This window comes from Propithecus coquereli, unplaced genomic scaffold (assembly GCF_000956105.1).
Source record: "Propithecus coquereli isolate 6110/MARCELLA unplaced genomic scaffold, Pcoq_1.0 Scaffold104, whole genome shotgun sequence".
NCBI classification, from domain to species: Eukaryota; Metazoa; Chordata; class Mammalia; order Primates; family Indriidae; genus Propithecus; species Propithecus coquereli.
The window spans coordinates 6,215,773-6,241,443 of NW_012134303.1; the positions used below are offsets into that span (position 1 = coordinate 6,215,773).

At 42.8% G+C, this 25,671-nt stretch overlaps 1 protein-coding gene across 1 annotated transcript in view; it reads right to left on the reverse strand.

The window, feature by feature from the left end:
* The window catches only part of GUCY2F (guanylate cyclase 2F, retinal), a 100,687-nt gene that overhangs the window by 6,967 nt on the left and 68,049 nt on the right, over positions 1 to 25,671 (reverse strand). Inside the window, exons 10-17 of the mRNA XM_012644952.1 lie at positions 24,948 to 25,104; positions 19,246 to 19,395; positions 16,026 to 16,174; positions 13,612 to 13,775; positions 12,646 to 12,838; positions 9,184 to 9,358; positions 5,679 to 5,777; positions 2,591 to 2,685 (exon numbers count right to left, since the gene is read on the reverse strand). Coding sequence (XP_012500406.1) covers positions 2,591 to 2,685; positions 5,679 to 5,777; positions 9,184 to 9,358; positions 12,646 to 12,838; positions 13,612 to 13,775; positions 16,026 to 16,174; positions 19,246 to 19,395; positions 24,948 to 25,104 — 1,182 coding nt within the window. The remainder of the gene's footprint in view (positions 1 to 2,590; positions 2,686 to 5,678; positions 5,778 to 9,183; positions 9,359 to 12,645; positions 12,839 to 13,611; positions 13,776 to 16,025; positions 16,175 to 19,245; positions 19,396 to 24,947; positions 25,105 to 25,671) is intronic.

A 25,671-nucleotide genomic window follows, 5' to 3' on the forward strand; every position in this document is an offset into this window, starting at 1 on the left:
TAAGCTGTGATATTTTTATACTAAAAATATTTTTGAAAAAATTTTAAGTGTCCACCTCTGGCAATGACAATATAAACAGGCTGAGAACAATCATTTGAGAAAGTCTTTCCAGAATGTAAATTTACCTAAAAGTCCCTGGTAGATACAACTGATAAGCCTAGATATATACAGAAATCTCGGCAAGCAAAGAGCTTCAAACTTGGCATGAAAATAGTGACTGAAACAGGACTCATGTAAGAGAAGAGGTAATAAAATCATTTATCACTCACTAGCCCATCAGGAGAGAAATGTTGTGAAAGCAGAATTGGCCAGTTAGGCATTGATAATTTGTTGTCAGTGGAGGACAAATGGAGGTTGCAGTGGGCAGAGAGACCCAGCTTCTCATCTCTAAATGAGTCCTCTCCCAACCAACCTCAGCTTCCTAATGTTGGTCTCATTCTTTGTACCCCCACTCTACCCAGTTACTCAACTGTCCTATGTTCTCTTCTCTCAACAAATTCACATCTTTGATTCCACTAAGGAAAATGACTTCATCAAGGAGATGGGGGAGGGGAGAGTGTTGTTACTGGATCCAAACCTTGAGCCCAAGAGAAAAGGTTTTAATGGAGGAATTTCAAGCATCAGCCAGCTGGATGGAAAGGAGGTTTCTAGGCATCAACTTTGAAATCACACCTGGCTGGCCATTAAATGTGGTCTTTCTGCCCCACGTACTGGAGCAACTCTTGCTTCCAGCAGCAGAGTGGGTGAGGGGTGAAAATGTTGAATCAGAATTTCTGAAGTGTGTTGGTGATACGGTCTTATCGGGGAAATACTACATGTCCCCAGCAGACTAGAAACTTCTTGTCCCCAACCCCTACTGTGCGATGTGCAATATACCTGCTTCTGGTGGAGAGGCAGAGGGTACAGCGACAAAGGATCTCCTCTCCTCTCCAGTCCTTTCTTTCAGTCTTACTTCCTCTCCACTTCCTTCTTCTCATTGTCCCTTCCTTTCCTCTGGGGCTTCCTCTCCTCTTCTCTATCAGTCTCTCCCTCTCAATTTCTCTTCCTTGTCTCAAGAACCAATCCCCAACATGGCATTAGGGAAAGGTTCTTCCTACAACTTGCTGCAATATGTTCCCAAATTCCCTGGGCTAGGGGAAATCATGAAGCTGCAAAGCACTCTTTTGAAGTAAGTCCTGCTTTTGTACTTGAAACACCCAAAGATGTGAGTGCTCCTGAATGGAACTTGTGGGGCAATAAAAACCGTGGGGGTGGTGGCACATTTTTCCTCTTTCAGTTTTGAATGTGGCACTTCTTCACCTTTTAAATGAAGAATCTGTGCCCAGCAATACGGAGCAAAGTGCTTCAGGAAACCAAGATGCATTTGTCTTCCTCTGCTGAAAAATAACAGAATGTATAGAGGGATCGCAAAAGCCTTGGGCAATTTGATTCACTGCTCAAGTAATATCCCTGCCCCCATCATCTCACTGTCTTGAGTTCTCTGCAGAGGTGGGAAAGGAGCCTACGTCCCCTTGGAAGTGACTCATCCCACTTTCTAAAAGATGTTAAGAATATATTGGAAAATACAAACTAGTACTAGCCGGAAGAGGAAGCGATCAACTAGAATTAAGCCTTCCAACCTTTAACTTCTGAAATGCAGTTACGTGCAAATTGCTACCATTTCTAGAAGGCATACGAATGACAGAAACAAATTGTGCATCACTCAGTGCCCTGACTCTGCCTTGCCCAAAAATAATCACTGAGAAAATCATGCAGTATGGTGTCATAAAAAGGCCACTAAACAGGAAGTTAGACTTCCTTAGTCTTAACCTGATTCTGCTATCAATTGACCCTGCTCAAATTACTGTATCTCTCTGGGCCTTGGTTCTTCATCTGAAAATGAGGGGGTTAGATTATTAGGTCTTTGGGGTCTCTCACAACTAAGAGAGCCAGTGGTCTTGGGGTCATCCAGAAAGAGATAAGGAGAATCCGGTGGAAATGGCAAAAAAAAAAAAAAAAGAGAGAGAGAGAGAAAATTACTCTAATCCTGAATCCCAGATCAAGTGGTAGCCCTAACAGAGAGAAAAGGTGCTACAAAATGTTTGTCTTTCATAGAAATTGACTTTGTTACTCTTGGTTATTGGGGAAAGAAATATAGCCTCTCTGTAAATAATGAGCCAATGGTGTGGATTAAAAGAAAGGGTGGCCACTGAGCAGGTGAACAGAAAACCCAAATTCACCAACCTGTGACTTATTGAACTGTGTGTGGGACTGCCAAAGAGTAAACAAAATGGAAGTTAGAAAATGTAAATAATACTGCAGCTCACTGGAAAGCCAAATTCTGGATAGTTCTTCAGGAGAAAAAGATGCTACTCAGTCGGAAAATGCAGGAGGAACCTCAACAACCCTCCCCACTTCAACCATATTTTAAAGAGAAGAAAACAGAGGCAAAAGGGAACAATCTTTTGTGAATGACAAATGGGGGTGAGAGATCTGCTCAAATTACAGCTCTGAGTCTCAGACTCCCAGGTAAACTCTCTCAGCAGACCATGACCTCTCCAGAAGCAGGTATGCCCAAGTAGTTTGGTTCAAAAACAAAAGGACATTATACCTTGAGCTCTGTTCTTCCTCGAAGCTCCACTTCATAGCCCTCATTCAGAGTGTGAAGAATTGTAACAGTGCTGAGGCTGACATGAATGCGATAAGCTATAAAAGAAGGAGAGGCCTAACTTTGGCTTAATATCAATGTAATAAATGTCCCCACTTCTAAATAAACTAGACCCTAAGCAAAGTCCTGAGAGAGAGGCTTAGTTAGGGTTTCACCGTAGGAGGAGGGAGAGTGATGGCCTTCCTCACCAGGACCAAATAGGCACTAGCTGTAGCACCTATCAGCCTCCTAAACACTCTCAGATGAAAGGCTGTGCAATACAAAGGTGTTAACTTTTAACTCGAAGGTCAAGATGGAGAAACCAGTAGCCACAAGTGTGCTCTCAGCTGAAATGTGATCTCCTCCGAGGAAAGTTTGGCTTCAGCAGCTTCTGTCACAGGCTGCTACTAGGGTTGAACTCTCAAGCTTCACATAATCTTACTTAAGAGGCAAAAGGTTATCTTTTCTATATTTGGCCTTACAACTGTCTCTCAGTATTGCAGTACTTCAAATGTCAATGAGAAATATCCCAAGACTTCCATCAACAAACGTTTTGTGGAAACTGTACATTCATAGCTGACCTTTGGATGGGTGCATCTAGCTATATACACACATGAAGGTATTATTTGCCAACCAATGATCCCAACCTGGGAAAAGAGCTTTATATTGGGAACTACCACTTTAAAATTTTATTTAGAACCTAAGTGTAATTCTTTGATGAAGAACAATCACTTGTTGACTGAGGTAAGCACCTTGACCTTCTTGAAAACTGTCACCCTATGAAGTAAGACTGTGGTTAAGGTTGAGTCCTAAATAAAAGTCCAAGACTTGTTTTCACACATACTTGAGAAAATCATTCTTTTAGAAGCTGATTACAATCTGAGTAGGAAGGCATGGCTGAAAAGAACTGGAAGAAATTTCTGCCATGTGTACTCAAAATGACTTTACTTCTCTCGACAGCTCAGTACCGTTGTTTGTATCTTTCTCATTAACTCATGGTCACCCAAAGCCCCTGCTCAAAAAGGGTTGTCCTATTTCTGAAAGCCACATGCATGGCCAGTGTATCTCTAGCCAGCCCTATGTGTGCCATGCCACCAGAATCTGGTGTTCAGGGAGCCTTTCGGTAGAGTAACCTTGCTGGTGAGGAACACATAGCTCAAAAGAGAGAGAGCTCATTCCAGTTGCGTGGTAAGAAGTGGTAAGATAGTTCATCCAGTTGTGTGGTAAGAAGGATCATTCCAGGGCTAGGTCACTAGTCACTTCCATTCCAGAATTTCAGTGGAGTCAACTGGGCACAAGGGAGATACTGATGAAATTGATCTTTTGTTAATGGACTTGTGACATATCTTGATCTCAAATCCAACATGAGGTTAGAGGCTACCTCTTTACAGATCTTCAATCAGTTGTGGAGTTTAACACCATATTTTCGTCACAGTCATTAGCTTCTAGAAAAGCACACTAACCAGTTCCTTTCATGCAGGGATAGTGTGTTTGCTTCTTTGTATCCCTCACAATGCCTTCCTTGCACAGTCAGTGCATAATAAACACCTGCTGTGGGTGATTCACTCCATTTTATTTGTCCTAGCTGATCACTGGACAGGTGCTGCCTAAATCTCAAAATTCAATTTGTACTCTCAACTCTATATTTCCAATGTGAAATGTGTGGAGTTTTCCCTGGTGCAGACCAGAATATGACTTCAGCCTTCTACAAGCTTACATCAGTCCAGAGTACTGTGCCAAATCTGCATTGCGGTTCCATGATCAATTTCACTTCATCTTGGGTTGCACTTCAAGAGCAAAGTCATATGCAAAGTCATATTCATGCAGCAGTTCCTGGATGACTACTTCCATGGCCTCTGCCATATCTGTGGAGTTGGAAGACTTTCCCAGATGTCAGAAAATTTATTCTGACAACAGCTTCTAAGTTCCATGCTGCCTCCTTAATCATGGCTGCACAGGCTAGATTGACTAAGACTAGCCCCATTGTGTAAGCCTGTTTCTACACATGAGTGATGGGGAGTGAGGTCAGGCAGGGCACCACCCACTGTGATATAGGCCACCATATCATCAGGGACTAGTTTGAGTATATTGCTGAAGTTTGGGAAGAGCTTGTTTTGCCTAGTAGTTGCCAAAGCCAGGACTGCTATGGGCTTAAGTGTTTTCTTTTCTTCTTTTCCTTTTTTGTAGTATAAATCTATGAAAACTGTATGTAGAATTTGATATTCTCTATGCTTTTCCTATAACAGCATGAAAAAAAATGCTTTGTTCAACCATGATATAAGTAAAAGGCACATTGTGATTCTGACATTGCCTCAGTAGTGTCAGTAAATAACCAAGGAAGAGTTGAGCCAGCATCTTGCCAGGAACAGACAAATATCATAATGGTTTGTATCCTTTTTTTTCCTCAAAAAGTGGGGAAAGAATGGTATCTTTGATACTATGCTTGTTTTGATAGAAGCTAAGGGTTTTATATACAGGCAAGTTGGAATTAATTATTTCAGAATTCCAAGCTCCTTAGATTGAGGGATTATTGCTAACTAAGTTCTAGGGGGCAACTTGATGAAGCCAGAACTCCTGGGGTCCTAACTAGTTCAAAAAGAGGACTAGAGCAGCAAACAGCAGCCGACTGGGAGGCAGCTGGCTTGAGTGTGCCTCCACAAACTAGTTGAAAGACTGAAAATGTCAGTCCCTTACCTAATTCTTTTCTCAACATGACTCCCACAAACCCGCCAGCCTGGCCAATTTTTTCCTTTACCCAAAAGACGTTTTTAGTTGTTTTGATCAAATTAACTGGCTGTTTCAGTGTTACTTAGCTACAGCTTCATTTCTAGACCAAGAAAGGTACATGTTCAGTCCAACATCACCCCCTACTGGTTTGCCATTAGAGACCAGGAAAATGTGTGATAAATCTTAATCTTCTCAAATTATCTTTTATTTTTCTTTAAAACATTAAATCATCAACTACCCTGCTCCCTGTCACCTCTCTTGAGGAAGAACCACTTTCTCAATTATAGGATGGTACCATCCAATCCATTCCTCTATAGGTACTCACGTAAGCCTGTTGATTCCATTCGAGAAGCTGTGTTCACAGTGTCTCCAAACAAGCAGTATCTGGGCATGGTGAGGCCCACCACTCCGGCAACAACCGGCCCTATAGAGTAGCATGTGATTGTAATTGTAATTACGGTCAACAAGTATGTGCCCAATGCTAATAGAGGAATGCTGCAAAGGGGAAGGAATGTAGCTTTGCAAAAGAATAAAAGTTGCCATCAAATAGCTCTGGGAATCTGAAGAAAGACTATAATAAGTAACGAACTCTTTGCCCTACAAGAAAGCAAATTTATAACAATTCAGACATGACTATCCTTCTGATTTATATCTTTGTTCCAAGTAACAGTTACAACGAAGATGCTTATATCTGTTAACAGGGACAAATAAACATCAACCCAAACCAGAAAAGCCTGAGCAGGGACTCAGGATCCAAATATGTTTGTTTCAAGGGAAAAAAATGTGACTCTTTCTTGTCACAGGGTTGGAAGAAAGGATATCATAGGTCTGTCTGTTTCCCAAACTGTGTATAGCAAGAGAATTATTTCTAAGACAGTTAAAAAATCAGGATACAAATAGAGTTGACTTTCTATTATCTGCGTTAGGGGTGTGGAAGAGCAGTATATATAGACAATCCAAGAATATTTTCTATTTCCTTTGAGAATGTTTTTTTTTCCTTACATTTTAATATGGCTGTGTTAGGTGTTCAGGGTAATTGAAAAAAATTTCAGCAGTCATACTGAAAAGTCAGTTTGGAAGTATCTACAAAGTTCTTCACCCTCAGTTTTCTGGTCTCTGCTCTGTTTCTATGTTTAAATTTTTCAGCATTACCTTTTGCTATTTCCTGAGTTAAAGAAAGTAATTGAGTATTTTGTTTCAAAAAGTTCTTTTTCCTGAGAAAAAAATAAGATCTACACAATTTATATTTTCGTTCTAATTCACTTCTCACTCATTCAGAAGCATTCATTGAGCACTGATCTAGGCACAGAGGTGAATAAAAAAGAAATGTAACACACGGTCTCAGCTCTCCAGGAGGTCCTAGTCTAATTGTAGAGAAGAGACTACCAAGCAGGAAGCAATTAAGCAGCAACCCCAGACAATGTATGGCTGAAGCAACATAAATAGTACAGAGAGAAGTGCTACAATAGTTTAGAAAACAGAGGGGTGGGAAGTGCTTACTAGAATCTGACTCAATCCGGAAGGTCCAATGGAAGAGGTAGGATTTGATCTGGGTCTTCATGGATGAGTAGGATTTGAATAGGTGAAAAAGGAAAATAAATCAAAGTCTCATGGTTGGGATTGAGCATAGAATTTTAGGAAACTCTCAGAGAAAGCAGTCTGCCTAACTCAAGTGGCTGGGGAAAAACTGGAGACAAGGTTGGATAAGTAGGTTCTATAAGATGGAGGACCTTGCACGACTAGAGAATTTTGAGAGCAGGGAATAACATAATGAAAAGGATTTTTTCTTCTTTTATTTTTTTTCTAAGATTGGTGTATAGAATGCATGGAAAGGGGAAAAAAGTAAAACCAATGAAACCCTTTAGATGGCCGTTGCAGTAATCCAAGCACAAGGTATGGGGAAGGAGCAGATGATGGGAAGTGGGTGGCCAAAAAGATAAAAGAGACATTATGAAAGAGAATGTTATGAGACATTATGAAAGGAGAACCAACAGACTTGGCTGTCTGATTGACAGCCATGAGAAAATTGGCATGGGCTTATGAGCTTATGCTGGTTTGTGGGGAAAGATGACTTAAAGTTTTAAATATGTTAAATTTTAAATAATAGTAAATCATGCAAGAAGAGGTACGCTGAAGGGGGCTGGAGATGTGAAACTGGAGTGTGAATGAGAGATGAGGACTGATCTTTAAAAGAAAAATACTGAATGCCTGCTGTGTGCTAAGCACTCTGGATACAAACATGAGTAAGATACAGTTCCTGCCACTAAGGAGCTTAAACTCTAGTGGAAGGAAAGACAAGAAAACACTGATAATGCTGATGACTAGGAGAAGGATGGATAGAAAGACGCAAGAGTGGAAGCAAGAAGATGCTATTACAGTGATCCAGGCAAGAGATGCTGGTGCCCTAGGCTCGGGTTGCGAGTGTGGAGGAGAGACAAGAGCTATTCAAGAAATATTTAAAAGGTAACACATTCAAGGCTTAGTAACTGATTAAATATTGAAGGTCAGAGTGAGGGAGGAGTCAAGGAGACTGACTTTCAAGACTAACTGGAGTAACTGGGTCAATGATGGTACTACCAACTGAAATAGAGAATAAATACAGGAAGAGGGGGAAGTTTGTATAGGAAGAAAATATTCTGTTTTGGATGTGTTGAGTCCGAGATTCACATGGAACATGCAGGTGGAAATGTCAGCAGGAAGTTGGACATATAAGGCTGACATTTAAGGAAGAAGACCGTGCTGAAGCTGTGGAGTTAGAAGTCATCAGTACACAAGTGGTAGTTAAACTATAGATGTGAATGAGATCACCCAGGAGAGTATGTAGGAGAAAAAACCAGTGGATTGGGACAGAACCCTGGGGAATACCAATATAAGGAACAGAGAGAGACAAAAGGAATTATTAGACAATGATAGAAAATGAACGCCAGGTTGGAATGGATTGAGAAATAAATCAGAGGTGAGGATGTGCAGAGAGCAAGGAGATCACCAGACTGAGAACTTTGTAGAAAATGTTAGAGAACAGGAACAGCTAAGAGAACCAGTAAATGAAGCAAAGAAGCAGCATTCAGAGAGTGAGGAGCGTGTCATGAAAGCCAATTGAGGGATGTTTTAGGGAAGCTTGTCATGAATGTTAAATGCTGCAGAGAGGTAAGGGCAGACAAGGGCCAGGGAAAATGAAGAGGACTGAAGCCAGATTGCAAAGGGGCTAAGGCAAGAGTGGATAGTAAGGAAATGGCACAGTGAGTGCCATTCTTTTAATAAGTTTTGTAGGAAAGGGATGAAAGGATAGGGGAAGAAAAGGAGAGCAAAGCAAAGAGAAAGAGATGGGTAGTGGAGAAGGATGCAAGAGGAGCTAGTAGGTGAGATATCTGTGACATTGTGAGATGTCTGCCAAGATACCAGTGAATGTGTGAAGCTACATGGAAAGGATACAATGAAGGAGGGGAGCTCGAAGATAATCAAGCAAGAGGGGATTAAGTGCAGCAGAAAAATACTTCAGAAGTTGAGATTTTAACTAATTAAACAAATTATCCTAAATACAACATATACCTGTTGATCTTGCAGCATAGTCAAACGTGGAAGTGTGGGCTCTAACCAGAAGAGTAGACAGAAAGGGTTTAGTGCCTAGAAAAAGAGCTCCTTCCCACTGTGGTAGTGCAGGTGCTGGGAAGAGAGTAAACTTGGGTAGGCGTAAAGGAAATATGCAACCCTGGACACGTGGATAATCATTGGCCAGGAGTCAAGGGAAAGCAACCTTTTCTTCCTTCCCTTTCTAGTCTTCCTCGAGGCTCATGGGAATGTTTTCTCTTGCTTTAACTGGTTGTCGTTACCTGAGTGCAGGCCAATTCGAATTCGGACTGGCACCTCCGGCATGTGACGCATCTTGAAGGTGCCCACAGAGCTCAGGATATCTAGGGACATGTTTGCAATCTCGGCTGCATGCCTACTGCCATTCCTCTTTGGGAGACCTGAGGCCACCATGTAGGCATCTCCAATGGTCTCTACCTGGGAATCAGAGGAAATAAAAATTAGCAAGTAGCTTCTTTCTTTTCTTTCTTTTTTTTTTTTTTTTGTGTTCACAGAGCTTTAAGGGTATGATGGAGGCCAGATTATCTTCCTGTAAAGTGAGGAAAGAGAGAGGGGCTGTCATTGGTTCATAGGCCTGGCTGCATGTTAGAATCACTTAAGGAGCTTTATTGAAAATACCAGTGTCTCAGCCCCACACCTAGAGATTCTGAAATAAGTGTAGGTACTTCACAAGTTCCTGACTGATCTTAGAAAAATATCAGGCTCTGAGAAATTCTTGGGGAAAGTAAAAGGGGAGATTTCTGGGACTGTCCCTAGTATGTCCCTGGGGGAGCACCCTAGAAGAAGGTACCTATGATGCTCTCCCAGCCAGCATTTCTCTAGAGGATTTTGGGCAAATAAGCAAGGGCAGCCTTAAGGTGAGTATAGGGAAAGGGAAAAGAAGAGCAAGGAAGAGCCTGTTCCCTTAGCTGCTTTGCCTTGCTAATATGCTGCAGTTAGTTTTGTAGGCCTATTGGGTATGAGAACTGGGTCTTTTCCCACCAGTTCCCACCTCCTCTCCTACTGCTAACTCCCCGTGGGGCAGCAGTATTGGCCCTCAACTGCTTGGCAGGGGGCAGTTCAAGCTATATACCTGGAAATAAAGGCAAATCTGTGTTCCTCATCTTCCCCGCAGGAGTGTGCTCACTCTTTTAGATGACCAATAAGTTGAAGCTTTTCAGGTAAATCTAAAAGATAAGTAAGCTGAGGGGACTTTTATGAAATTTTCCAGCCAGACTGTGCTACTCCGGGTTTGGATCCAGTTTAATTTCATGTTTTCCTAGAAAACTGCACTCACAGAATGCAAAAGTTAAGAGCACGAAACTCTGAAGTCATACCGCCTTGGTTAGAATCCCACATCCAACACTTACAAGCTGTGTGGCCATGGGCAAATCACTTAATCTCTCTGTGCTTCAGCATCCTCATCCGTAAAACAGGGATAATGACAACACATACCTCATAGGGTTTTCTAAGAACTAAATAACTTAATATATGTCACAGCACTTAAAAGCTGTCTAGTGGATGATAACATATATTAAGTGCAAGCTATCACCATCATCATCATTATCATCATCACCAAATGAGTATGTCTTGAAACCGGCCTTTGGACTGCAGGTATGATTCAGCCCCAGAGACAGAAGTTTAGCAATCAGCAATAGGCTCCTCATCATGGGTTTCTATATAGCCAATAACAATGACCCTTTACACCTATAGGACTTTGTCCCTTAACATGCTTCCATCCAGGGTCTCCCTTGCCTGGCGCAATTTGAGGAAAGGATTCCTGCCCTTAAATAAGCATGCCAGCTTGCACAGAGGAAGGAAGGGTTGCCATGCGAATGCTATGTGGGAGGAGAAACCAAATGGCTGGCTATTATCAGAGACTGGTGGTTGACCCTTCAGCTTTGATGAGTTAGTCACCAGAAAACCCTAAGGATATGGATGAGGAGATTAGAAAAGCAGAGAACATGGGCATACATGGCCTTGGTGTGCAGACTGCTGTGGGGAATTGTGGGTAGCATGAACCAGCATTAAAACAATGAAAGGGAAGAGGAGGCTTAGAAAGGGATCTGGTTGAGATGGGGGTGGTGGCAGAGAACCAAAACTGAAAACAAATGACAAACATCATAATTCTGCAGCAGCCTTCTCACTTCCATTTCAGATTATCAAGTGCCAGGGGAGGTGATTCCAATTTTACAGGTAAAGAAAATGAAAATACAAACTGGTTTGATCATTCACTGCTGGTTCAATTTTTATTTCCTTTGTACTGTGTTGTTTTTAATAAACAAGACTGAAAAATTAGATTCCATATTTGGATTCATATAGCCCTGCTCTGTCGTGAGAATAGCCCACTAACTCCCCACTGCAACCAAGAAGTACCAAAATATCTAATGGCCTCATTGCTAAAATCCCCAACAATTATCTGAACAGAATCAGCTGGATTGATTAAACCAGTAGCTGTGTTACTGCCCATGCTGAATCATGTTTGATTTTAGTTTCAACAGAATTAGCTTTCAGTGATTTGTTTTTCTCTTCAGGCTGCTTAAGTCGAACAAGTTAAGACAGGTAGTTTGATTCCATGGATTTTTCCTTCACCGTGGTTTCCGTGTATGCTTCTTGATTAGCTTGCAGCTCCTGCTGATTGACAGGTATGATGTCTATTTCTGAACCCTATTTAAGTGGCTTGGCCTAGCCCTGCGGCTCTCTACCTGACCTGAAAGGGCCCTGTCTAATCTGAGATAAACACATTTCCCTGTGTTTGATTTGGGAGCTGGAACATTTCAGACTACTGTGAAGGATCCAATGAATGGAGCTACTCATTCTCCAGCTCTACCTTGAGTCCTGGGACAGAGGAGCTGTCTAAAGTTTGGGATGCCTGAGGCATCTTTCTCCATCAATAAGTATCCATGATGCAGACAAAGTGGAAATGCCCCTGAACCACTATGAGATTTTTAGTCATTTTTGCCTAGAGACAAGACAGCATATAAAAACAAGAGTAAGGAAGCAAGATACGAAAATGAGCGAATGTAATCATCTATTCTCTACTCATCTTCTTCAACCTTTGACAGAAAGAGTGGAAATTCACAGTCTGGAGGAGTGGGGGAAGGTGGAGGCAGGGGACTTACTCATAATGAATCACTTCCCTAGACCTTAGACCAACCAATAGGGGGGCCTTTGGTTACGCTGTAGCAATCTCAAAGAGCCTCAGGTCTAATAGCTCCCTGGTGTAATACTAACTTCCTTCCTGTCTAAAAACAGTACCTAAGGGAGGAGAACAAATTTTGACAGCATATATTAGCTCCGCACAAACTTTACGGAGATGAACTCTGTAGCAGTCACCAACTATGGGAAAAACACCAGTACTTCTTCTTTATCCCCTTCAGTGCCTAGCATGATAATGCCTACACTATGGGTACTCAGCCACTGACATGCAATAACTCTTGTGGCCTCAACCTCTTCTTCATCCCAGTTCTAGAAAAAATCTCAAAAGAAATCTGACTGGCAATCTTTTGCTGGGTTCAGAGTTGTTATTTTGTAAAGTAGAAAATTATATGCATTCCATCTGGCTTTCGTTTCCAATGGGCTACCAATGAATGAGATGTACCATTTAAATTTTTATTTTTAAATAACAACATTCTATAAAATTGTATCCTTCAATTTTGGAATACACATAAATGAGCCTTGTAAAAATTTCACTCTGTTATATATTTCTCTGCTAATTAACCTACCTTATAGACATCATGACTGCCAATGATCGCATCGAAGAGTGTATATAGATCATTCAGAAGATCCACCACCTCAATGGGCTCACTCATGGCTGAGATAGTGGTGAAGCCCACAATGTCGCTGAAGTACAAGGTGACCAGGTCAAAGCCCTCAGGTTCAACTGTGCAGCCCTTTTTGAGAGATTCGGCAACTGATCTGAAAAGCAGACATAGCTATTCCTAAGAGGACACTGGCCTCCCTTCATGCCACATACACCTGCTAGAACACAATTATTCTAAAAATCACAGCCAAGTAAATGAGGAGGAAGAAAATGTCACCTACGTGAAAACATTAATTTGTTGATTTATTCTGCAAACATGTTTTGAGTGCTTATAACGTGCCAGGCACTATGCCAGGTGCTAGAATACAGCACTGAACAGACAGACCAGGTCCATGCCTTCGTGGAGTTTTTTCAAATCTCTATACTTCTATCTCAGCCCTCTGGGGAATGTTCCAAGGTGGCTGCCTTTTCATGAGACTAGTTTGCTCAATTACCTCCAAGACAATCATGTTACAACATGATAAAATGCCCTGGAAAATTTGGAAATTGTAGCAACAGATAAGGTTTTCAACTAAGGGAGGAAAAGACCTAGAGAAACAACCGTGCTACTTTCCTCTAGGTGCTTAAAGAACTGCCTTCTTTTAATTGGTCAACCTCCTAGCAAAGTCACAAAGTGACACAGAAAAACCAAAGCACCAAAAACTTAAATGACCAGTATGATCCACACATAGTGAAAAATTAGGATGTGTGCTCTGCTCCCTTGGTTTCCAATTCTACTTTGATTTGTAGGTGTGACTCAAACCCACCAGGAGGAGAGAGGGTGCAGGACAAGGGGGAGGGAGCAGTTAGTTGATGGGTAATTTTTTTTCTTTTTTTTAATAGAACACACTGTTATAAGGATTCACACTCCTCAGGTGTTCACACATACGGTGGTAGCATCTGTGTTAGAAGCTTTTCTGTTTTCTGTTTTTCAATTTCCAGCTCTTCGGTCCGCTCCCGGATCAAATCTTCTAAGTTGCTAGAATATTGCTCCAACATCCGAAGCATAGAATCAATTATATTGGTCTTCTTCCCTTTGTTGAAAGTTTTAAACTGGAAGTAAAACAGAAAAAGGAGCCAGGGAATGCTTACTCCCCAAACTCAGAGATGATGGAGCAAGCCCCCTTACCACAAATCTAAAATGCCAGTGCAGGAAAGGTGAAACCACTTACAAATAGGAGAAGTCATCACCTACCCTCATTGTCACTCTGGCCCATTCACAGGGCTCTTCCCCACCCCAGCCCCAGTAGTTCTTCCCCTGCCCTTCTGATTCTTTCAAGTCTCAGCAAAGGTGATCTGGGCAGGCTCCTTCAGTTCTAAGACGCTATCATATGGATAGTAGCCACTTCAAAGGCAACAGAATTTGGTCTTGAGCCCAGGGGGGTTGTGGGTGGGGTAAGGGGAAAAAAGGCAGGAAGTGTTGTTTTACTCTTCTAGATAATCAGCCTACTGAATCATCTTTATCCTCAAATACTACTGTGTTGCTAGTTCTTGGACAATGGGTGGTTCCTTGACCTCTTAAAGAGGGATCAAGATCCACATGATAAGATCTACCCCTATTCCTTACTATGGGGTCAAAGAATAATGGTGTCCTGTTCCTGTTCTTCAGGTCAGTCAGGGTCATGTGGAACTATTCAACTGGTTTTGACCCATTCTAGGCCTTGATCTATTAGAGGTGGCTGCATGCCACAAATTCTCAATACACCTTCTTGGGACCTTGTCCACCTATAGAAACAAGGAGGTTGGCATAGTATTAGAAGGATGAGTGGCAACCTCTCCATGTTGCTATATTCAGCATGCACACAGCTGTGCTTACAGTAATAAAAGACTGGTGCTGGTTTTGCTAAGCAGACACCTACGGTTCTGTCCCAATGAGCCCTCTTATACAGCAGGGCCACACATCCTCCACTTAGCACCCAATGTCCCAAGACCAACACTAGGAGTTTCCTTCTGAGCTTGGTTCACATCTACATGTCCACGAAAGTCCTAGGGATAAATTCAGTAGCCAGTTCAGATCCCTGGGCTCCCCCAGGAAACCTCCCACTCCTCCTCCTCTCACTTAAGCTTTATAAATCGCAGGAAGTTGGGAGGCTAGCCTTGTCATCAGACAGTCTGAACTTCCACTGAAGCATCTTAGTGAGGGCAGCCCCTGCAATGTCTTGTTTGAAAGTCGCATAATGTGCACTCCTATCTATCACCAGCTTCTCTGCTGCCTTCTGAAATAACATCTCTAGCATCAACACAAGGGCAAATGCTTTTTCTCCTGCCTCATGGTAAGTTTTTAGAAATCTGACCTTCATGGTTCTTTGCCTTTTCCATACTATTGAACACCTGTTCAAGTGTCCTCAAGAAACTCAGCCGGGCTGGCTAATGGAGGCATTGTTAGCTGGGGACACGGATGACTTCATAAGCAGGGCCCCTCAGGCTTTCAATCCAACTCTTTCTCTTTTCCACCTCAGATACCTGCCACTCATAAAGCATCTCGGTGCTGTACTCCAGCCAGGTTCAAACACCTCTCTGCCAGAGCTGACACAGCACTCATGGAGAACACCCTCAGTTTCGGTGTCCTGTCATTTCAACAAAGCTCTCAACTGCATGCTCCAACATAGGAACTGCACCTTCGCTTTCTTAGCAGGGCTCATTCTGTCTGTTCTTCCATGCCCCCTTCCAGTCTACACCTCTAGGGAAAAAATCAACCTCTTTAGAAATTCAATATCTTAAGGAGAGAGGTTATCACTTTTCATGTACTCCACTGCCTCAAGTAGCTCCTTGGGAACCTAAGCAATCTCCTGATTTTGCACTCCCCATTTGCACTTTCTTTCATCTTGAACATTCTTTCAAACATTCCATATTTTTCCTGACCCTCCAAAAACAACCTGGTGTCACCTAAATGGTACACTCGTCTGAATTCCCTGAGATCTCAGCAAACACAGCTCTGTGAGGTGCCGCATCTATTCCATGACACCCATCTTCTAACTGTCCCAGTGCCATTGCCTTGCAAATGACAGGTGGTTCAATTCCATCTTTGAAAGGTTGGTTAGAACAGATTGCAGATGGTCTGGAGCAGAGGTTCACATAGACACAGAAGAGCACCAGAACCAACACTTGGACTCTTGGATGATGTGCTGATGAGGCTCTAGCACCAAGGGCTCCAAAGTAGCCACCCCCAGGCTGCTTCTCCAAGAGACATGTCCTTACCCTTTGCAAGAGGTTCCTTCCACTATATGGCAAGGACCCAAGGAGTTAGCCTTAGGTAGACTGGCTTGAGGATGGTTTCTGAGCAAGAAAATTCAGAGTCCTTACCTGGTTAAATATTTCATCGAAAGTCGGTCGCTGTTCTGCAGCCTCAGCCCAGCACTGCTTCATCAGCTGGAGACATTCTGGAGGAGCGTGCTCGGGAGGAACCACTGGTCTATACACAGGAGGAGGCTTCTTAAGCCTGTGTATTATTTCTGTCCAGATACAATAAGATAAAGGTTTAAAAATTATGGAAAAAACACCAAAATTCAGTGGAAATAACTGAGTTTTAGCCAAGAAAGGGGTGGGTCAGGAGAAAACACAGAAGGGCCATCTACTTTGCTTTCTCCTTACATGGCTTGAATATTGATTGTATCTGGCCAAAGCCTGCATCAGACTATTGGGGAGGGGTGAGAAATTAATCAAATGAACTATTGATATCATTTAGGCACAGCTTTATCCTGCCTCTGCTAGGTTTGAGATGCAGCCTATGTGATGTCAATTCTAATGCTGTAACTTCAATGACCTGGTTCCCCTCACCCACCCCCAAATCATCTAAGCCTTCCAATCCCCACAGTAGACACACTTAGCCTCTCTGCAGACCTAGGCCCAGCCCAGGTCCAAGATTTGGGCCCTTCCTGGCCTCTAGACAAAGGGAATTAAGAATTGCAGTAAACAGTTCAAGGCCTCATCATGATCCTCCTGGTTGCTGGTCTATGAACTCCATTTTTAGTGGAACATTTACTATATACCAGACTATGGGCTGAACACTTTGTATACATTATTTCCTTGGATTCTCACTACAGAGAGGGGGTAGGCACTCTTATTTTCATTTTACAACTGGGAAAACTGGGACATAGAAAAAGTAATTTGCCTGAAGTCACACGTAAGTGACAGAGTCTGAATTTGAACCCAGGCAGTCTCAATCTACTACACTGTCCTGCTTCCCAATGCCTCAGACCTTAACCTGGGAGTTCCCAAACTCCCTATTCAGACCCAACAAGGCATTAGTGACCAAAGGTCTAGATCAGCCAGACTGATATTTTCACAAAGGGAGAAAACTCCCTGGCAGCAGGAGAAAGTTATTAGCCCTCAATATCCCCAGCAACCCACACTGGGCCTCCAACTGATCTCTCTGCTTCCAGCCTAGCTTTCTCCAAACCATTCTGAAAACACAAACCTGGCCCTGTCATTTTCTTGCTCAAAAGGCTTTTATGATTCCCCACTACCCACAGAATAAAATCCAAGCTCTTTAACATGGCCCCCGACTATCTCTTCAGGCTCATTTCTCATCCTCATTCCATTCCCTGCCACCCCAATTCTAGCCTCCACATCTTCACCCAAACCTTGCTTGCCCCACCAGTGTGCCCTTCCCACCCCTGCATTGGTTGTAACACTCCGACAGTGCTGCTTCATACTCTAATAAGTGCCCCATTGCGTCCATGAAAGAATTTCCGCTGTCGTCTCTGACTTCTCAGCTCCTTGTGACATCCCACCTCTGCTCCTTTGACCCAGGTCGGCCTGTACCAGTAATGCTTTCTCCATTGCAGCATTCTGCTCTAGGTGTGATAGATTCCATGGGAATGAATCCCTTGGAACATGACTGACATCCATTCTCTGGCAGAGGGAGTCCTTGTCCCTTTCTCAGAATACCATCAAGTTGAATGGGTCACCTCTCTGCTTAAGCACACCATGATTCATGCCTTTGAGGATCTTACAGTCCAATTGAGATAAACAATGGCAAACAATATAAGTGCTCTAGTGAAGATAGGCACAGGCGAGCAGAGAGTGGGCAGCTGACCCACACCGAAGAAGAAAGAGAAGGCTTCTCAGGGGAGGTTACATGAGTTGGATGAGGCAAGGTGGAGAGAAGGCGAGGAAGTTTTAGTTATTGTGAACAGCACGTATGAAGACACAGAGGTAGAAGAGACCATGGTGCTTTCAGGGCACTGCCAGTCATGTTGTTTAGCTGGAGTGTGGGGAGTGACAAACGATAAGCCTAGAGAGATGGCTAGGGGCCAGATTGTGAAGGGCCTTGTATGTCATGTGAGGAGTCTCAGCTTCATTTAACAAATGACAGGGAACAGTTGGAGGGCTTTAAGTAGAAGAGTGATGTGGGACCCTGAGTGGTGCAAAGGATAGCTAAGTGGTTTTTGTTTTTCTTTCTTTTGCATTTTTATAAGCTTATATTTTAAAAGAAATCTAGACTTCCAGAATAGTCGTAAAAATAGCAAAATTGCTTGTATACTCTTCACTTAGCTTCCCCTAGTGTTAGTAACTTACAGAACCATAGTAAAAAGGAAATTAGCATTTGTATGATAACATTACTAGAGTTCTTATTTGAATTTCATCAGTTTTCCCCTAATGTCCTTTTACTGTTCCACAATCCAAGTCAAGCTCCCATAATGCATGTAATTGTTGTCTCTTATTCTCTTCCAATCTATTATAGTTCCTCATTCTTTTCTTGTCTTTCATGACTTAGATACTTTGGATAAGTACTGGCCAGTTATTCTGTAGAATGTCTCTCAACTGGGGTTAGTCTGAAGTGTTCTCATGATTAGGTTGAAGTTATGCATTTTTTCCTTGGTGAGAATACCACAGAGGTGATGTTGTGCCCTTCTTAGTGCATAATGTTAGGGGGGTACATGATGTTGATATGCCTTATTATTGGCAATACCTTATTATTGGTAACCTTGATCACTTGGTTAAGGTGGTGTCTACAGAATCCTCCATTTGTTAACTTACTATTTTTCCATTTATAATTAGTAAGTATCTTGCGGATTCACACTTTAAGAATATGCAGATATCCTGTTTCCCCTCAAACTTTTGCCCACTGATTTTGCCATCCATTGGTGCTTCCTCCCTGATAGCCAAGTGTCTGGATGGGAGATGAGGATGGAAGGCTGTGGCATGTCACAGGGAAGGAGTGTGAGGAATTTGGCATCCAGGAACATCAGGAGGGGTGTTAAAATACTTGGCAGGGAGTGTCTCAAAAGCATAAAGGAGATTGCAAAAAAAAAAAAAAAAGCAGAGGGATTAATATAGGTCCTATAGACCCTTGGCTTATGTCACAGTTTGAAAAAGGACCAGCTTCTTGGGTGGGGGGAATTTCTTCCAGATGCCCAAAGCTGTCTGTCTCCAAGTCCCACCTGCACACAACATGGTCTGCTTGCAGACTAGCAGACTGTTAGTGCAAACACTCTTCCGGCAAATCACAACAGCCTGGGTTAGCCTGATGATCTGGGTCATGCTGGGCCCCTGAGGCCGTTTTCTCACCTCCGCTTACCTTCAGCAGGCAGTTCCATCATGCAGAATGGGGTGCCTCGGACCATCACTTCTTGCATGATGATGGCAAAGCTATAGACATCTCCTGCAAAAGAACCTAACCTGCTGCCCCCTGGGGCTCTCAACAGTTCAGGGGCCGTCCACAGCAACTCTGAAAAGAAAGCATTGTGGAATGAATGCAGGGGGGATTAACTGACAACATCTGCAATGCCCTTAAGGGCTCCGAGGGTGCTGTTTTATTGACTGCTTTATATTTTTATTAGACAGACTGGCATGCCAGGGCCCCCCAGGGTCTGAATCTATTCATCTAAGGAATTACATACATAGAAAACATACTACTCTCTCCGCCCCAGGACCATGCAGGCAGACACAGCAAAAGTGTGGGGAAGGGCAGAGAAGCTCCAAGTAGAGAAAGTGGTGCTTGCTTTCTTGCTCTCTCGAGCCTGCAAGGAGCAGTTGGCAGGTTTCCAGAGAAAGGCAAGTGCACTGCCAGACCGGTTGCCATGGATTTGCTGTTTACTGAGATCTATATGTGTCCGGTAATTTGATTGTGCCGGGGCTCAGGGACTCACAACTTGCTTTCTCCAAGTCTTCTCTAGCAGTGGTCCCCAACCTTTTTGGCATCATGGACCAGTTTCTTGGAAGACAATTTTTCCATGGACCAGGGTGGGGGGCATGGCAAGCAATGGGGAGTGGCTGTAAATACAGATGAAGCTTTGCTCACTTGCCCACTGCTCACTTCCTGCTGTGCAGCCCGGTTCCTAAGGGTACTGGGATTGGGGACCAGTCCACAGTCTTGGGGTTGGGGACCACATGATTAGAGGATCCCCAGGCCTCCTCTGTTCCTTGCAGTGCAAAAAGGTGCAACGATTCCTTCAACTCAGTTCTGCAAATATTTATTGAGGGTCTACTATGTACCGGGCACTGTGCTATATATGGGGAGGTGCCAGAGGTGAATCAGACCTCGCCTTTGCCCTTGACGAGTTCACAGACCGGTGGGCAAGAAAGACATGTGCACCCCTACCTGCAATGTAAGAGAAATAGTGACGAGGGCTGCTGTGTAGTACAGGGAAATGAATCTATTAAAAGCCCAAACTGGACACCCACTGTGTGCTCTGCTTCATTTCAGGCCCCATGGGGGACAAAAGATTATCTCTGCTTTCAGAGTTTATGGCAGTCAGAATGTCAGAAATTTTTCAGGGGGGGTACGTTGAGCAATATATAAAGAAATATACTTTAGCAATATAAATAGTCAAAAGTCGGGGGAAGGTGTTTTAGGTTGAATCATATAAAATTGCCCTTTCTGCGGGTCACAAATGGTTGGATATTGGCAATTTCATCAAGTTCAAACTAATGAAAAACCGAGCGGACCAAATTAATCCAGGAAGGCTTCCTGGAAAAGTTAAATCTTAAATGTGCTTGTTAAGAAGATCAAGGATGCAGCTTTCTGGAGCTGCGAGGGTAAGGGCTTTGCAGGGAGAAAGAACAGTATGTGCAAAAGAACAAGAGGCAGAAAGGAGCAAATTGCGGGTGGGAGGGGTGGTAAGCAGATTAGCTTGGCTGAAGAGAAGGGCTCTGTTAAGGAATAATGAGAAATGAGAAATGGGGTTGATGAAGTGGGGGAGGGGGGTGGCTGGAAGAATGGGGGCAGAAGGTGAGAAGCCCTGAGAGCCAAATGAAGGCATTTGGAGTGAATACAAAAGGCTGTAGGGGTGCTGGAGTTGGGGAGGGATTTGATGAAAGCTGTGTTGGGAAAGATTAATCTGGCAACCTGCACAAGCTGGATTGAAGCAGAGAGGCTGGAGTCAGGGAGACTAGCTAGAAGTTATTGCAGCAAGAGCTGCAGCGAGGTGAAAGGGGCCTGAATGGGGGCAGGGGCGGCAGCAGCAGGACTGGGAACCAGATACTGCTGGAAGGCTATAATGGAGAAGGAAGTGACAGAGCTGGGGACAGGCTCATTGTGCCTTGTGAAAGAGAGAGAGTTGGAGGAAACAACAGGGTGATGTCCAGATAGGGAGGTTGGAGAAGAATATCTGCTAAGGGTGAGGGTGGCAGAGGGAAAGTGATGGCTAACTTTTCGTCTTGCTAAATTTTGGGTATTGGGAAGGGAGCCCGGGGGACAAGTTTCTATGAAGCAGGAAGGAGGGCAAAAGGTCAGAGATTATTTTAATTTTTAGTGAAACCCAGGAAGGAGAAACCCACCCTGGAAATTCTTATTTTCAGCCAATCCTGATCAAAATGGTGGAATAAGAAATTCCAGCCTCACCCCCCCATCATGTACCCACCTTCTCTCTTTGCTCTCCAAGTGTCCCCTGCTTTTATCCCCCGCCAGGCGCCGCTGACCCTCCACCCACCACCCACCCACCCCCATGAAAGTGGTGGTTTGTTCTTATGTCTCCCTGCCTAGGGGGACTGCTATTTACAAATAAAACTGAAAAGATTGAGTGCTACTTTAGTCAAAGTAATACATTTCTGACCACGAGGTTTCAGGCACCATGGTTCAGAGGCAGGGAGAGAATGCAGGGGTGGCTATTTGGGAGCAGGGAAAATGGTATGCAGCTACTTCTTCCTGGCATCCTTTCTCCCTGCACATTTAAAAGCACAAGAAGGGAAAAGAGGGCAAAACTCTCTGGTAAAAAGCTGGGTGATTAAATACAATCATTACCAAATAGTATTTTCAGAGAGCACTTACGTGTATGTTGTTAATGGCTAAAATGAGGCTTTTTCTGCACTATACTTACATAATTGAGAGTGGGCAGTAATGAATACACTTACAACCCACCCCTATTTCCTCATCCCCTCTCCAGAACCAAGTAAGAGCCACTAGCTACCATTAGACTTGAACTCTCAGGAAAACTATAAAAATTACTTTGGCTTGTTTTGTATCTGCTTGAGCCAGTACTAACTCTTAGCCTTGCTATGGTGATAAATTTGACTTTGAAGAGCTAGTGTGGTATAGTATAAAAGAACACAGAACTGGAAGTCAAGAGACCTGGACTCAAAATCTTAGGTTGGCCACTAAATAGCTCACCTTTCTTAACCTCAGTTTTTCTATCTGCAAAATGGAAGTTGAGCCAGATGACCTCGTAGGACCCTTCAATTATAAGATTCTATTAGCCTTGTCATCTAAGGAAGGCAAGTTCCCTTATTTCATTTTATTCCATTCATTAATTGATATTGATTCAACAAATATTTATTCTGTCAGGTACTGTGAAAGGTGCTGAGGGAGGCAGACCAGTTTCCTGCCCTCACAGAGCTTATAGTTTGGATAGAGGGAGAATTAAATAAGTAAGACTAATGAAGTATGGTATTACGGCAAGGTTCAGGGCCCTAAAAGATCATAAAGAGGGCAACTTAGCCAAGTGTAGGGGGTCATGGAAAGCCTATTGAGGCAGTAGTACTTAAGTTGAGCCCTGAAGATGGAGTAGAATTTAGCCAGACCCAGATGAGTGCATGACAGAAGGAGAAGGGAAAAGTGTTCCAGGCAGAGGACATGGCGTGTGTGAAGATCTGGAAGTAAGGGAGAGCCTGGTGTAAATAAATAAATGGAAGTAGTCCAGTACGGCTGGAGCGTAGAGACAGAGGCGGAGTGGTTAAGCATGAGGGGTTGGCGAGGCCCAGACCACGCAGGGCTCAGCTCATAAGCCATGTAAAGGAATTTGAACTTTATCCTTAGAGCAATGGAAAGCCATTCAATGGATTTAGGCACAGCTGTAACATGATCAGATTTGCAGTTTAGAAAGCTCCCTCTGGCTGCAGTGTGTGAAGAATGAACTGAATATCCAGGTTGCCACTGCAGTTCAGAGAGTGAAGTGAAATGATAAGAGGGAGAAACAGAGACAGAGACAGTTCACCAAAAAAAAAAAAATAAATAAAAAAGCAAAAAAGAAAACAAAGCAAAAACACACACAAAAAAACAAAAACAAGAAAGAAAACACTGCAGCTATCCTTTATCCACTTAAAGACCAGATTTTCTTAAGTTTAAAGGTTGCCAATCAGTGAATTAAATGGAACTCTGGGAAGCTGGGTATTGTGTTTTAGCTTTTATAGATGACTAATTTTGACAAAATGCTAAGGTCTCGCCATCTCTGCAGCACCAAGGCTAGGCTTAAGAAGACCTAAATCAAAATCCTCGAAGTGCTGCTAAGTAGCTGCACGATTTGAGCAAATCGTGAGTCTCCATTTTCTCATTTGTAAAATGAGAAAGTTGGGGTAGATGACGCCATAAATTTTAATATTCCACATGTTTTGTAAAGAGCAAAGATGATGTCACCAATGACTGAACTGTCTCTGTACATGTGTCTCTCTCTTTCATTCTTCTTTCCTCTCTTATAGTAAAGTCAGAAGTTTTAAAACTTACAATGCTAACGATCCTTTTAAGAATATGAATACATATTGTAGCTTTGTATCTCTCCCTCTGTCTCTTTTTGGGTTGTCTCTTTCTCTGTCTTTTTTTGTCTCTTCTTCACCCTTGCAATATTGGTTAAAATTTTTAATGCCCAAGTTTCCTATATGTATTTAACCCTATTCATTCTCTGTCCTTTTTCCTCCTTCTCTTTCTTCCTCCCTCTCTTGCATTAGTCCATTCGCCCATGGTTCTTGCCCATCCACTCCCATCTCAGATTTCTCCTATTTCTTTGACCTGTTCTGACCCCTACAGGCATCGTTTAGTGCTGCCACTGGTGCGCTAGACAGAAGACAAAAACAAAATAGACGTTACAGGCATGAAAATTGATGGTATGAAGTGGAGTTATCTTGTCATGCCCAATTAAATTAAAATCAAGAGACCGGGGGGAGGGAAAAAAAAGGCACTTGAGGCACAAGCACCTGCCAAGGGATTCTCTCTCAAGCCAGCTGCCAAAATGACCTGCTTTAGCCTTAAGACCGGTTTTGCTTAGTACCTGCGGAAACAAACTGCCCTGACTCTAAGACTAGTTTTACCCACTGTCGCCACTCACCAATCAGAGCTTGCCCTCTCCCAAAAACTTTCCTAGTGCCCTTGAGTTTTCTTTCCAAACAATATATACCATTTCTCCTTCTAATAAAACTCCCAACCTTTCTTTGTTCTTCGAATATACCAAAGACAACCCCGGTCTGTGTGTATGCCCTGAATTGCAACTCAGTTTTCTCAAATAAAAGAGTTTGTATAGAAATTTGTCTCTACATTTTTATTTGACTTTGACGCAGGCATGTCTACTTATTTACTAGAAGGCCACAGTTTTGTCTGAAGCCATCCCATACAACCTGTAGAGCATTTATTTGCTGAGGGCTCCCTCCTTGTTTCTTCCTCTCTGACAGAGATAGTGCCAGTATGCTCTAGTGACATCCTATTCTAGAATGTACTTTGTGGGGGTCCAGCTGTCAAATTACCCTCCATTCAATTTGACAAGTATTTATTGAGCACCTACTGTGTGCCTAGCTCTCAGCAAGTTTTTCCAGGGACTACTGGGGTCTCCAAACAATACAGTCTAATCCTGCCACAGCGGGAACTGAACATTATTTCACCGGCTTTGTTCAGAAGGCTAGGCCGGGCCCAGGTTACAACGGGCAGATTTCATTCAAGTCCCTTGGCTTGGAAATAAGGCTGGATTTTCAACAAAAGTAGGGTGTTGAAATCAGCCCGAGGCTTTAACTCAGTGCATATTTTCATTTGAACTTTGGAGTTACTTTGTGTGCATCAGAGGAGTATAATTCATTGCTTACCTTCTGCAGAAGGTTCCTCTTCAGAAAGTTTCAGCATTTCTAAGATTTCATTAAAGCCATAATCTGTCACTTTTAGTACAAAACGCCCATCTACCACACAGTTTCGAGACTTTAGCCTCCCATGAGTAAACTCTCTGTGATGTAAGTACTTCATGCCCTGCAGATGATAGAACAGGATTTACTTAGCAACTTATTTAACTATTTTGTGCTTTTAGTGCCACTTTCTGAGCTTGTTAATGGCATAAGCTATTATGATCCAGAATTCAGCCTTTTTCTCTTATATGCAGGCAAAGAAAACTTTCAACAACACGAATTGGTTTTCAGGTCCCTTCTAGCTCTAAAATTTTATGCTTTGATGAAGAATCGTATCCTGTGTGTATAGAGAATTGTGTTACTGGGAGATTTATTGACATTTCAGACACAGAATGGATCCATACACATATAATTGCCAGGAATTTGGAGATTCTGATTTTCCCCAAAAGGTCTAACCCACTCTCATCTATTATTGGCAGGCATGGAAATTGGTACAAACTTTTGGGTGGGCAATTTGGTTATAGCTGTGCAAATTTAAAATATGCCTACTCTGTGACCCAGGGACTCTACTTCTCCTCCAGAGAAATGTTTACATATATGCACAAAGAGACAAAAAGAAGAATGTTCATTGTAGCTTTACTTTTATAATAATGTATAATTGGAAATACATAAATATCAAGAAGGTACTGGC